This window comes from Poecilia mexicana, unplaced genomic scaffold, assembly GCF_051168715.1.
Source record: "Poecilia mexicana isolate PSO_F unplaced genomic scaffold, ASM5116871v1 scaffold_19, whole genome shotgun sequence".
Taxonomy (NCBI): domain Eukaryota; kingdom Metazoa; phylum Chordata; class Actinopteri; order Cyprinodontiformes; family Poeciliidae; genus Poecilia; species Poecilia mexicana.
This window is the reverse complement of record NW_028263388.1, coordinates 1,408,472-1,421,805: the sequence shown is the minus strand read 5'-3', so window position 1 is coordinate 1,421,805 and position 13,334 is coordinate 1,408,472. Positions and strand designations below refer to the sequence as shown.

Below are 13,334 nucleotides of genomic sequence, written 5' to 3'. Positions count from 1 at the left end.
TTTAAAAGAAAAACCTTTCTGCTCATTCTGACACTAGCAGGGTTTTGTGTTTCTCTCTCTATTGTGTTATTGTCTTGTGCAGTTTTAACCTGTTTTTAAAATGCCTTTAAATAAATCTGACATTGTGTTGCACTTAATATTTTCCTCAGTAGGTGTCTGTAACAATTTTGCTCTAAATAAATTAATTAAAAAAGAAAAAAAGTCTGGATCTGCATCAAACATCTGTTCTGCTGGGCCACACAGAGTCAGAGAGCAGAAAGCGCCTCTCACCCCTCTGTAGGAGTCCTCAGGCGACTTGTTGTAGTTCCAGACGCGCAGCCCGGCGACGGCCTGATGCCTGCTGAAGGCGACGCTCAGGGTGTGAGACGCTCCGGCGGAGAACGGAATCAGCCACATGTGGACGTCGTCAGTGGTGATGTTATGGCCGTCGATGAGCCTGGAGGGAGAGGACACGATGACGGCTGGACCCGACGGCACCGACCCGACGGCGCCGACCCGACGGAACCGACCCGACGGAACCGACCCGACGGCGCCGACCCGACGGCGCCGACCCGACGGAACCGACCCGACGGCACCGACCCGACGGAACCGACCCGACGGCACCGACCCGACGGAACCGACCCGACGGCACCGACCCGAAGGCACCGACCCGACGGCACCGACGGAACCGACCCGACGGCACCGACCCGACGGCACCGACCCGACGGCACCGACCCGACGGAACCGACGGAACCGACCCGACGGCACCGACCCGAAGGCACCGACGGAACCGACCCGACGGAACCGACCCAACGGCACCGACGGAACCAACCCGACGGCGCCGACCCAAACAACAACAACCCAAACGGCACCGACCCGACGGCGCCGACCCGACGGAACCGACCCGACGGAACCGACCCGACGGCGCCGACCCGACGGCGCCGACCCGACGGAACCGACCCGACGGCACCGACCCGACGGCACCGACCCGACGGCACCGACCCGACGGAACCGACGGAACCGACCCGACGGCACCGACCCGAAGGCACCGACGGAACCGACCCGACGGAACCGACCCGACGGCACCGACGGAACCAACCCGACGGCGCCGACCCAAACAACAACAACCCAAACGGTACCGATCCGATCGTCTCACTTCTGGTTTCCATCTGACTCTCATGTGAATTTTGAGCAAACTTTTAAAATGTTCCAAAACAGAAAAGGTGAATTTATCGTTTATTTCCATCAGCTGACTCTCTCGCTCTTCGGTTGCCTAGCAACGACCTGCTGGGTGATTTCACCACTTTGCCTCATAACTGCTGAAAAATACAAAACAAAATGGAGAAAAAAATGTGCAGAAAACAGGAAAGGTCACACCAGTAGTTTGGCTGTATGTCAGATATTTAAAACAAAAACTAATCAATAATTATCGATATTGACTGATATGAGACCCTCATATCATGATGCTTCCGTTATATTGTCCACCTGAGCTCAGAACCACGGCTGGAGGGGAAAGTCTCTCCTTTATCGCAGTAACTCTTAAAAACATTTTGGTGAAACTGAGGAAGTTCATTTGAATTTTGCCTTTTCTAAATCGATTCTTCATAAAAAGAAGCAAACAGAAACGCGTCTGTCGCTCCAGATCTGGTCGGCGTACTTATCAAGCGTGCGGGAGTCGTGTTGGTACTCCGGCAGGTCGTTGAGGTCTCGCGGTGACGCCGCCATCATGGCGAGGTCCAGAGGTAAACTCTCCCCGTCCTTCCCCACCACCTCCAGCCCCGTCAGGCCCATGTAGTGGGAATCGCCCCAAGTCGCCGTCATCTCCAGTCTGAGGCCTGGAGCAGCAGGAAGCAGAAACGTCACAGCAGGAAGCAGAAACGTCACAGCAGGAAGCAGAAACGTCACAGCAGGAAGCAGAAACGTCACAACAGGAAGCAGAAACGTCACAGCAGGAAGCAGAAACGTCACAGCAGGAAGCAGAAACGTCACAACAGGAAGCAGAAACGTCACAGCAGGAAGCAGAAACGTCACAACAGGAAGCAGAAACGTCACAGCAGGAAGCAGAAACGTCACAGCAGGAAGCAGAAACGTCACAACAGGAAGCAGAAACGTCACAGCAGGAAGCAGAAACGTCACAGCAGGAAGCAGAAACGTCACAACAGGAAGCAGAAACGTCACAGCAGGAAGCAGAAACGTCACAACAGGAAGCAGAAACGTCACAGCAGGAAGCAGAAACGTCACAACAGGAAGCAGAAACGTCACAGCAGGAAGCAGAAACGTCACAACAGGAAGCAGAAACGTCACAGCAGGAAGCAGAAACGTCACAGCAGGAAGCAGAAACGTCACAACAGGAAGCAGAAACGTCACAGCAGGAAGCAGAAACGTCACAGCAGGAAGCAGAAACGTCACAACAGGAAGCAGAAACGTCACAGCAGGAAGCAGAAACGTCACAACAGGAAGCAGAAACGTCACAGCAGGAAGCAGAAACGTCACAGCAGGAAGCAGAAACGTCACAGCAGGAAGCAGAAACGTCACAGCAGGAAGCAGAAACGTCACAGCAGGAAGCAGAAACGTCACAGCAGGAAGCAGAAACACATCCTGAGGGTTAGTTTCTACATGCAGGTCAAAGTTCAGCACTGGGCTTCACTTCCATGGCGCTCAGGCATCACCTGTTCTAGCAAAAGCTCTGAAACATTCATGCTAGAATATAGAAACCCAAAAGTGCCAAGAATCACCGATTTTACCAGGAATTCTGGGACACGTTTTTCAGAGGAAATGATGAGAGGACTCACACTTCCCAGTGAAGATCCCCGGAACGTTGTGCATGTTTTCCTCTGGCTGGTTCACTGCAGCGCTGAGCTGAAGCTGCAGCTAATAAAACATTAAATCACATGAATGACAGCAGAACGGAGAGGAAACGGGTCTGTTTGGTGATGAAGGCCGTACGCACTGCGAGGTCTTCCTCTCTGAAGCCGGCCTGGGTGAAAGGTCGCTCGTCCCCCTCTCCGTCGGCGGTGCGCGGCCGCTGCAGCTCTTCCTCACACGCCGACCCGTCGGGTCGCTCGTCTTGGCCCAGAAACGTCTCGTCGTAGCGAGACATGGCCTCCAAGATGGCGTCGTCCGTGGTGAAGAGGATGGTGTCCCCGAACTGGTCCAGGTCTGAAACGGCAGCAGAGAGGAGGGACCAGGATGGTCCCGACCCGGTTAGCCTGTTAGCAGGCGGTCCTGATGGTCCGTGATCCTTGGCTGTGCTGTGTCGGCGTGTCGCTCTCGTACCTCCGGACAGCGTTCCCGACGCCTTGGCGATCTCGCCCCTGAAGATGCAGCGGCCGTCCAGCAGCATCTCCACCTCCCTGGCGCCGCGGAACGAGTGGATGCGCGACTTGTTGTAGTTCCAGACCCGGATCATGGCGATCTGGTGCGGAGCGGCGAAGTCCAGGAAGACGGAGTGGCGGCGGCCCGGCGTGAACGGCGCCAGCCACAGGTGCATGTCGTCCTGCGTGCGGTTCACGCCGTCCACCAGGTTGGCCGCCACGCGCGGGTCTTTCCCGTACGCCGGAAGCACGTTGATGTCCGGTGGGTCGGCGCTGATGGCGGCGGGGCGCAGCGGCTCGCCGCTGGCGCTGAACACCTCCAGGCCGTTGAGGCCCACGTAATGGCGGTCGCCCCAGGTGGACCGGATGTTGAGAACCAGCCGCCGGCCCTGAGGCAGAACCGGGATCTCAAAGTCGTCGTCTCGCTCCGCGGCTGGGTCGTCGTCCGGGCCGTCGCTCTGCGGCGCCGCGCTGACGGAGGACGAGGGGGTTCTGGGGGTCGTGGCGGGGGTCACGGGGAGCGAGGGGGGGCCGCGACCCCGGCGCTGGAGGAACTCGTCGAAGACGTCGCCTTCGAAGGCCATGTTGGAGATGCGGCCGCGTTGGCACTGGTTGAACTTGGTGAGGGAGTCCCAGGACTCCATCAGGGAGTCGTCCTGCTGGCTGTGGCATCGGGACCGGCCGGCGCCGCTGGCCCGCCGGGCGGCGCCGGTCAGAGACACAGGCTCATCTGAGGAGCAGATAAAACAACACAGACTGAGGTGGAACGTCTGGAACCGTCCTCCTTGTTCACAAGCGGCAGATCTGAGTTTTCCTGCCACATGGCGGCCATTTTAAAGCTCCACCAAGTAATGGTTGCCTTCAGTCGTTATAAAACGCTAAAAATATCAAATGTGACCTAAAAGACATTAACTTTCTGATTTAACTCCTTGAAACCACCCAGGCGTTTATCAGCTGAGTGGTTGCCATGGAGATGAAAGGATTTCTTAAACTTGAAGGAATCAAAGCGGCGCTGCCGTTTGTTTCTGATGAGGAAAAACATTAAAACATGATGGAAAGACAAAAACAAGTTGATTTTACACGACACTGTCCCTTTAAAAGTGTGAGAACCTGGTTTTGTAATAAATGTCTCAGCATCAGCCTCTGGATCCACAGAAACAGAAAAGCCTTTAGTCTGTGTGCAGGACTCCCTACCGGCCGCCAGGTGGCGCTGCTCCTCCGTCTGCCTGAAGGAGCTGCGGCGCCCGCCGACGGGCCGCTCCGCCTGCAGCTCCTCCAGCAGGTCGCAGCTCGGGTCCAGGGAGCGCTGCCCGCCGTTCATCGGCCCGTCCGCCCCTCTGCACACGCGGCCGGGGTTACAGGGCAGCTCCGGCAGCATGGAGGAGGAGGAGGAGGAGGAGGAAGGCTTGGTTTCCGTGGAGAGCTGCGGTACCAGCCAGCGGGGCCGCTCCTTGCCGGCCTCACAGCCCTCTGGAGCGGCCCGGTTCGGCGGCTGCAGCCACTGGGGGGCGACCCGGCAGGCGGACGGCTGGGTGGTGACCGTCAGCTGCATGGGCGCCGCCTGATCCGCGGAGGCGGACCGGTCCAAGGCGCTCCTCTGGGCAGACGGACGGCGAGCGGCGACGGGCAGGAGCGGAGCGTCTACCGTAGTCCTGTCCGTCGGGTCGGGCAGAACCGCACGGTGCGCGCCCTCCCCCGCCTGCAGGGGGCGCCCCGCAGGGCTGGCGCTGGACAACAGGAAGGCCTTCAGGTCGACGGTGGAGCCGTAGTCGAAGACCTGGTTCCCGCAGCCTTTCTCCAGCTCGCCGTCAAACACCAGGGAGCTGTTCAGGTACAGATGGATGTGCCGCGCGCCGACGTCCAGGTCCTGCAGGACAAACGGCTCACCATTAATCCTCTATTCATGATTAATCGATTAATGAAACGGTGGTCAACTGGTTTACCAATCAATCGTGATTCTTGATTATTGAAGTAGTGACAGTTCACTAAGTGTTCACTAAAGGAAAACTTCATTATTTGCTTAATATCGTATAAATAAAATTAACAAAAAATCAGCTATTTTCTTATCTGATTGATAATTGATTCTGACAATCGATTAATCAGCTGAGCGAAGCTGCAGCTGCAGCCAGAGGATCAAAGTGAAGTTAAAATTTGACACTTTTGGGACAAAAAGTTTGAACACCTCTGATTTAAAGTATCGACAGGTAGATTGTGGTTAAATAGAAATTGCACGCCACACTTTTCAGATTTGTTAATGAATAATTTGATGGTTCTTTGCTCCACTCCATGTTGGTGTTTATCCAGATGAAATCCTTTAAGGTTTGTGGCGGTTTGCAGAAGATTTGCAGTACTTCTCAGCTAACTGTTGCTAACTGCAGCTGTGCAGCAGCAGTCAGAGCGACCGCAGAGCCCCAGAGCCCGATCTGCACTGGCCCTCCAGAAACTCCCCTCAGCCTGAACAGTCTTACCTCTCCTGGTGGTTCTGGGGCATCTGAGAAGCTCCATGAACGAAATTTTAACGGTTCTAAGAACAACAGAGACTCTGAGGAGCAGAACCAAACGCTAGGCTAATCCTCTGAGGTAATCCCGCTCTGCCCCACATCCAGACTGACTGGCGGCTCCACCAGCCTCTGCTGGGGCTGAACTGACGCAACGCAGCTAAACCGGGTTCAGCGGGACATCTGTGAACCGGGTCGGGGTTCTGATGGAGTACTTATGTTTCCGTACGGTTAGGCTTCTGTTGTAGTTCCAGATCTTAATGGAGGAGATGCCGAAGTCCAGAGCGCGCTCCGTGTTCCTGATGATGAAGTAGAGCTGGATGGGCGGGTGGAAGGGACACGTCCACATGTGGCGCCCCCTGGTGGTCTGACCAACCAGCAAAAGGAGAAAAAAACATGAATGAGAAAAAATCTGCAGATTTTTACACAACAATCCATTCAAATGTAACTATTAACATTTTTACAACCGATAGCACCGCTATATACAACAATATTTAATAATCATCATTTTTTAAATGCAATAAAATAATGATTATATTTAATAAGAAGAATAAATAATAAAACTTATTTTATCAGTGATGTATTTATTATTACTATTATTAAATGTAATCAAAAATAATTTTCACATTTAATAATAATTATCAATACCATCATATTTATTATGTTCAAGTTAATCTAAATTATTTTTATATCAAATAATAATAAAGTACTTAATATTATTATTACATTTATTATAATAAAGTTTAATCTAAATAACTATTATTCTTAATGATAATAAATTATTTATTTTGTTATATTCATCATGTTAAAGTTTAATGTAAATAATTGTTAAATTTAATAATCATATTTTAATATTACTACAACTACTATTAATATTAATTAGAATAAATGTAATCTAAATATTGGTTATATTTAAGAAGGGCTATTTTTATTATTATTATTATTATTATATAGTTATGTCTAATAAACAGAGGAAGCTGCTCTTTTCTCTGGTTGGGTTTTTACACAATAATAAAACTACATTAGCTGATATTATTAAATAAATGTTTTCCTCTCTGTGTTTCAGTGTAAACTCCAACCATCTCAGCGTTTCCTGGCAGGAACAGTGAAGGTTTGACCCACAGCTCTATAGATTTTAGCAACCAGAATGGACCCACCTTGACCTTCCCGTTGACCAGCGCCGCCAGGTTCCCCGGGTGGTCGGCGTTCCTGATGTCGATGTCGTGCGGCGACACGAACAGCTTCCTGTTTCTGCAGCAGAAGAACTGCATCTCCGTCAGGCCGACCTGCAGCGCGTTGCCCCAGTTGGACAGGATCTCCATGGTAACGTACAGCGCGGGGGGGACGTCTGCCGGCGGTGGCGGCGGCGGCTCTCTCTGCAACGCCGACAGAGCCGGTCATATCAGGCAGAACGGATCGGTTCTGGTCCGGCAGCGCATGCAGCTGACTCACCGGCTGCTTGGAGAGGTCTGGGTTCTGGCCGGGTTCTGCTTCCAGCTGCTCCAGGGCCTTTAGGAGCCTCTGCTGCTGCCTGCACAGAATCACAGAGGTGAGGCTGGGCTCGGCGCCCCGCAGGAAGCCGGCGGCGTGAGACGGACCTGGGGGCCAGCAGGGTGATCCTCTGCATCGCCACGGAGACGCCGCTCTCATCCTTCCCATGACCACCAGGGGGCTTCACGCCGTTGACCTCCTGGTGACCCTGAGCCTGAAGGAGAAGAGGGAGTCAGCAGGACGCCACTTCCTATGCAACATGATGAATAATCACTGGATGGGTGGATGATTAATTATCAATAAACAGTTTATTAGCTTAAAATTAGCTCCATCTGCTAGCAGGGCGTCTAACTCATCTTCAGTGGGAGGAAGCTGCTCCACCCCAGCGCTGGGAACTAACCAGATTAATTACTCAATTAATTAATTACTCGATTAATTTACTTGAGTAATTTTTTGTAAATCACTTTTCCATAACTCTTGACCTTGGTGTTTCTATTTGTTGGTTGCATATCTTATACTGTTATCCGACAGTAGTTACTTGTTTGGTGGGTAGGTTTTATTTTTTCCTTTTCCTTGTAGTAATTGTGTATTTTATATATTTTTGTACATAATGAGAAAACACTAAATTTAGCTCCAAACGATAAACTACGTAAAAACGTCTGCTGAGACGGTCTTTACGTGTTGCAGTTTGGCCGCCATCCAGCAGAGGGCGCAACTGGTCGACCTGAGCGGAGTCGGAGACAGAAACAAAGATGGCGGACGGCATTTCAGGTCGGGAAAGAGAAACGGTCCAAACAGTCCGGTGTGGGGTAAAGAATAACTTTCTGCTGTTCTGTTTGTGAATATAAACTCCTTCAGTTTCCTTCATTCATGTCGGAGCTCCGTTAACGTCTCAATCAAATGTTACTGATGTGACACGAAGGCGCCAGAAAAAATGAAACATGATGCAAAGTTTGATTTTTAGGACTTTATTGAGTTAATGCTCTTCATGGAGAAAACTTTTAACTTTCCTTTAAGAGCAACAACAGTCTGTGTGAACATCTCTGTGTTCATAGGGAATTATGTTTTTCATATTTTATTTTATTTTTCTAAAATAATTTTTCTAACCTTAGAGGTTCGTGGATTGTTATATATTTTTAAATATCTCTGGGTTTAAAGTGAGAAAACCACGACTTCCTGTTTATTCAAGCAGAATCAAAATAATGTTAAAATGTATTTTTGTTTATTTTTTTTAATTCAACATATGATGAAAAAATTTGCCATTTGTTATGGAAATAAGAAAATTACCGACTATCAATTAATCATTAGTGGATTAATAAGTTCTGTCAACTTTATATTAACTTATTGATCAACAACGTGGATCCATAGTTTCTAATCGATGGAGGAGGGTTGACCTCCTGCCGTGTGTGTGTGTGTGTGTGTGTGTCAGTCAGTGTGTGTGTCTGTCAGTGTGTGTCAGTCAGTGTGTGTCTGTCAGTGTGTGTCTGTCAGTGTGTGTGTGTCTGTCAGTGTGTGTGTGTCTGTCAGTGTGTGTGTCTGTCAGTGTGTGTGAGTCAGTGTGTGTGTGTGTCAGTGTGTGTGTCTGTCAGTGTGTGTGTCTGTCAGTGTGTGTGAGTCAGTGTGTGTGTCTGTCAGTGTGTGTGTCAGTGTGTGTCAGTCAGTGTGTGTGTGTCAGTGTGTGTGTCTGTCAGTGTGTGTGTGTCAGTGTGTGTGTGGCTCAGACCGTGCTGTGGCTGCAGGCCCCGGCTCTCTGCCCAGGGCTGCAGTTCTCTCTCTGCATGGCGTCCCGGACGCTGCAGAAAACCTGGGCCGGGTCTCGCTCCTCAGCTGAAGCCTTCCTGGCTGCTGACAGCGGTCGCTCTGCGCGACTCCTCGGCCCTGAAACACAAACAAACAAACAAACAAACAAACCAGCTATTAATGCAAATTCATCTAAACTTTACCTCCACATTTTATAATGGAACAGAACAACAGCAACAATAGAGTTTAAATGTCAGCTCATATTAAAACTCACTCTGTCCGTCCCAGCATGAAGGCGGCCTGTCCAACGTTTTGCTTTTCACCAACAACGGCCTGCTGGGAACAAACGAGTCGATGCTTTCTCTCCTCCTCGCAGACAGAGAACGCTCAATCTTACGCCCTGAAAAACAGGAAGATATTTCACAATAAAAGCAGAAGCTTCATTTATTTCCACCTACAGAAAACTGATCCAACATCTGAAAAGTTTATTATGGTCATGAATGTTCAGTTTAAATGATTTATCTGCTCTGTGTGTGTGTGTGTGTGTGTGTGTGTGTGTGTGTGTGTGTGGTTGCGCCTTTTATCTCCTGTTATTACAACTTTATTATCGCATTGCTTTGACCTTTTTCTCTTATTTCAACTTTCCTCATATATTACTTTATTCTTGTACTGTTGTGACTTTTTGTATTTTTTTTTGTATTTTGACTTTTGCTTCACATTGTTTTGACTTTTTTCCTGTAATATTAATTTATTCTAATTTATTTATTCTCACAATTTGAATCACATTTTTTCTAGCCTGGCTCTAATTCTCCGTCATGCCGGTGAGTCGGTTCGTTTCTGTTGAAGGGATGGATCATCTCTAAAGCCTCATTCGAGCCCAAACTGGACCCAGCCGGGTTTCTCTCGGCTCCAGCTGCAGCTACCTTTATGTGAGGGTCCAAAGTCCAGCACGATGAGGTCGGCGGGGTCGAAGGCGCTGCTGGGCTCGCTCTTCCGTGAGCTGCTGGAGGATTTGGAGAGCGGCAGGCCGAGCTCATCCAGGCTCTCGGTGCTCTCCTCCCTCTCTATCTGCTCCTCGATCCACTCCTCGTCCGACTCCTCCCCCGCTGAGCCTCGGCTGCTCCGCCGCATGCTGACCTCCAGGCTCCGACGCAAAACCTGCTTCACCACCGCAGACGTTGGGCTGAGCATGCAAGCAAGCAGCGCTGCGGCTGAACTGTCTGGAAACACGAACCAAATTCAGACGGTTCCTCACCTTCACCTCCTCCAGGCTGAGGAGAACCTTCTCGCTGAGCTCCGGGTCGGCCGGGCCGCCCTGGACCTCCGGCCTGCAGCTGAAGGAGCGCTGAAGCTTGGAGGAATCTCTACATGGCGAGCGCTGGCTGCAGCTCTGCACGCAACGCCAGGGATGGAGGAAAGACGGGAAAATGGAGGAGATAGAGATGCTAATGAGGACAGACAGTTGCATCTGAGACGCGGCTCTCCTCTAAATAAAACCACCCACACGACGCCGTCACGAGGAGTCTCCCGTCTACCTCCATGTCCACGCTTTCATACGGCTCGAAATCCTCAGAGTAGCGTAAATCAGGGGAGAGTTTGAGTCCGAGGCCGTCCTCTGTCCGGATCTCAACAGATTCCTGCATGAAGAGGAGCAGAGAAACCAGGAACTCCAGCTTCACTGCAGTCATTTCATGAAGTGTTGCTACTTTTACTTCAGTGAAACTTCTGTAATTTCAAACCTGCAGTTTTTATTAAAGTTTCATAAATTCTTTATTGAAAGAAACTGATTTTGGAAAAAAGTTTCTTCTGCCTGATTTTTGTTATTTTGTAAAATTTTTCACTTTTTGTCTTTAAAACACTAAAATTTCCACATAATTTTATACTTTATAATTATTTCATACCAACAGCCTGATGTTTTGATCAGCCGCTCGTTTGAGTCGTTTTCACCAAATTCCTTTTTGGCTCCTCTCCTCGCCTGTCTGAGTTTTGGATTTTGCACCAGAGTTAAAACAGTTTGAACTTTTTCATACTTTGGTTCATTTTCAGGTGCAGAATTTTAAAAATCCAAAGTTTTGTATTGTGATGACCTGGATTATGTAATGAACTCAATAGAAGACGCCATTTTCAAAAACAACCAGCTGACTGGAGTTTTCTCCAAACTTGCTGTCGTCCTTTAGCGTTAGCGTGAGGAGTACAGAGTTTTACTACGTCTGCAACAAACGACGTTATTTCACATCAGTTCGAAAGGCTAATCAATAGATTCATAAACTAAAACCGAGGATATTACATCTACAGTTTCAGTATGTTTTAGTTTCATAAACATAGATTTTGGTTCAGTAAGTCATAGTTTCTCCTCATTATTTACTGTTTTATTTATTCCAGTTAAGATGCTTTTTCTTTCCAGTTTTGGTTATGTGGTTAGTGTTAGTGAACTGTAGTGACCTTGGGTCGTACCTGCACCCATTCCTTCCTGCGGACCCGTTCCGGCGCCGTCTGACTCCTCTTCCGGCTCGTCTCAGATCCCAGAATCCCGCTGCGCTCGGCTAGCTGGTGGGCGCTCCTGCAGACGTCTGCAGATGGCAGAGAGGAAGGAGCGTGACTTCATCCACAGAGAACAGGAAACACTAACGCAGACGGCCGTCAGAGCAGAAGGAAATGAAAAGCTGTCACTATCGTTGATTCACCGTCCGGCGCTCGGAGCCGGGCAGCCGTCAGATCCTGGACCGTAAGCTGCAGGACGGCAGCAATATGAAGTTTACACACCTGATTCTCACCGTCTGCAGCTGATTCATCATTTATTCTGGTGATTAATCAGGTAAAAATTGTCACAATCTGCTGATTTTTCATTTAATCGTTTTTATACATTAGAAACTAATATATTCATAATTATATAATAATGCAAGTTAGCCTTCTAAAAGACCAATAAACTTTAACTTTGTTAAAAAAAAAAGAACTCCACTGGACCTTATTTTAAATATGCAAAATAAAAATGACTCAGTTCTGCTGGTTCTGTCAGACAGACTGGACCAGAACTCCAGAAAACTGGTGAGAAGCTTCTGGAAGGAAACCCAAAACGTTGGACCCACGGAGCTGTGAGCAGACGTCACAAACTAAAGCAAGCCTTAGAAAATCTCTGTCATTTAGCAAACAGGAAAGATTTGGGTTAATCTACCAAACCATGACGGTGATGAAAAGGACAGCAGTCTGTTTATAAATATATATATATATATATATAAATGACCTTTGACCCTCCTGTTAAAGCAGCGGTACCTGCGGCCCGCTGGTCCGGCAGAGAGCAGGCGGTTCTGGAAGCCTTGCTGTTCCCCCGACTCGCCTCGGCGTTGGCTCCGTTAAAGTAAATGGAAAAGCCTTCCTCCAGCCGCTCCAGCTCCACCTCCCGCCGACCTTTCACCCTGAGGCGCCTCAGAGCTCTGGTCAGGAAAACAACTTCAACTTTAGGTAATTGCAGTGAAAAATATGTAAAATAAGCAAAGTTTTAAATTCAAACCCCATTTTTGCTGAATAAAGGAAAGAGCTCAACGACAAAGACGTTTACAGTTTTAAATCTGTTCTTCAGGTTGATTATTCTAACAGCAAAGGTTCCAGCTTTGGACTTTTGAATGTAAAAACAAACAAAAAAAGGCAAAATGAGTTAAATTTTTATGGAATTAAAAGCTACATAATTAATTAAATTCTGGCTCTGAAAACGATCCAACATGATTCTGCAGCAGAACCTTGCAGACACATTCATGCATAGTAATAAAAAAATCTAAATAATTAATAAAACATAAATCTAAATTAGATTTATAAATAATTTCTTGTTATACATGTTTAAAAATATTTTATATTTATATTTTATACACATTTTTTCTGGAGGAATTATTTTCCATTCATGCGTCGAGAGGAAACAACCAGGCGCCACCAACAGTCAGGAAGTCGAGCGTCTGTGTGAAATCCAAGCCGACCTTCAGTCAAACTTCACCTGTTTTTCTGCTGGAGGCCGATTAAATATTCATCCAGAGTTTCATCTGCAGCAGCGGCCGGCTCCTCCTCTCGGCTCGCTTTCCTCCCCTTTAAACACAACCAAGGAAACTATTCACCCTAATTCACTCATTCATATTCACCATACAGGTTAGATCAGGTTATCTGCAGACTCAGGCTGAACGACTGGATGATGACTACAGAAAGAAATCTCACAGGAAGAGCAGAAATAATGTGTTATAGCACTAAAGGTTTTATGGCTTTAATTTGGTTATTTTAATGCACTAAATATTTATAAACTTTCATGCATGCAGACGAGTCAGCAACATCA

At 48.5% G+C, this 13,334-nt stretch overlaps 1 protein-coding gene and 1 long non-coding RNA gene across 4 annotated transcripts in view; one reads left to right on the top strand and one right to left on the bottom strand.

Moving 5' to 3' along the window:
• katnip (katanin interacting protein) overlaps positions 1-13,334 on the bottom strand; it is a 33,129-nt gene that overhangs the window by 17,867 nt on the left and 1,928 nt on the right. For all 3 annotated transcript variants that reach the window (XR_015761481.1, XM_014968282.2, XM_088000873.1), the window contains exons 3-20: positions 13,005-13,093; positions 12,293-12,453; positions 11,477-11,592; positions 10,558-10,659; positions 10,278-10,412; positions 9,946-10,180; positions 9,297-9,422; positions 9,006-9,160; positions 7,390-7,496; positions 7,244-7,322; positions 6,949-7,167; positions 6,021-6,158; positions 4,488-5,160; positions 3,256-4,023; positions 2,930-3,138; positions 2,772-2,850; positions 1,637-1,814; positions 271-436 (exon numbers count right to left, since the gene is read on the bottom strand). Coding sequence is in view for 2 of the 3 variants with exons in the window: in XM_014968282.2 (XP_014823768.2) it covers positions 271-436; positions 1,637-1,814; positions 2,772-2,850; positions 2,930-3,138; positions 3,256-4,023; positions 4,488-5,160; positions 6,021-6,158; positions 6,949-7,167; positions 7,244-7,322; positions 7,390-7,496; positions 9,006-9,160; positions 9,297-9,422; positions 9,946-10,180; positions 10,278-10,412; positions 10,558-10,659; positions 11,477-11,592; positions 12,293-12,453; positions 13,005-13,093 (3,735 nt within the window). In the remaining variant the exon portion in view is untranslated. The remainder of the gene's footprint in view (positions 1-270; positions 437-1,636; positions 1,815-2,771; positions 2,851-2,929; positions 3,139-3,255; positions 4,024-4,487; positions 5,161-6,020; positions 6,159-6,948; positions 7,168-7,243; positions 7,323-7,389; positions 7,497-9,005; positions 9,161-9,296; positions 9,423-9,945; positions 10,181-10,277; positions 10,413-10,557; positions 10,660-11,476; positions 11,593-12,292; positions 12,454-13,004; positions 13,094-13,334) is intronic.
• Positions 7,513-10,809, top strand: LOC148153553 (uncharacterized). Its single transcript, XR_015761482.1, has 2 exons — positions 7,513-8,091; positions 9,818-10,809. It is a non-coding gene; the product is annotated as an uncharacterized LOC148153553 (long non-coding RNA).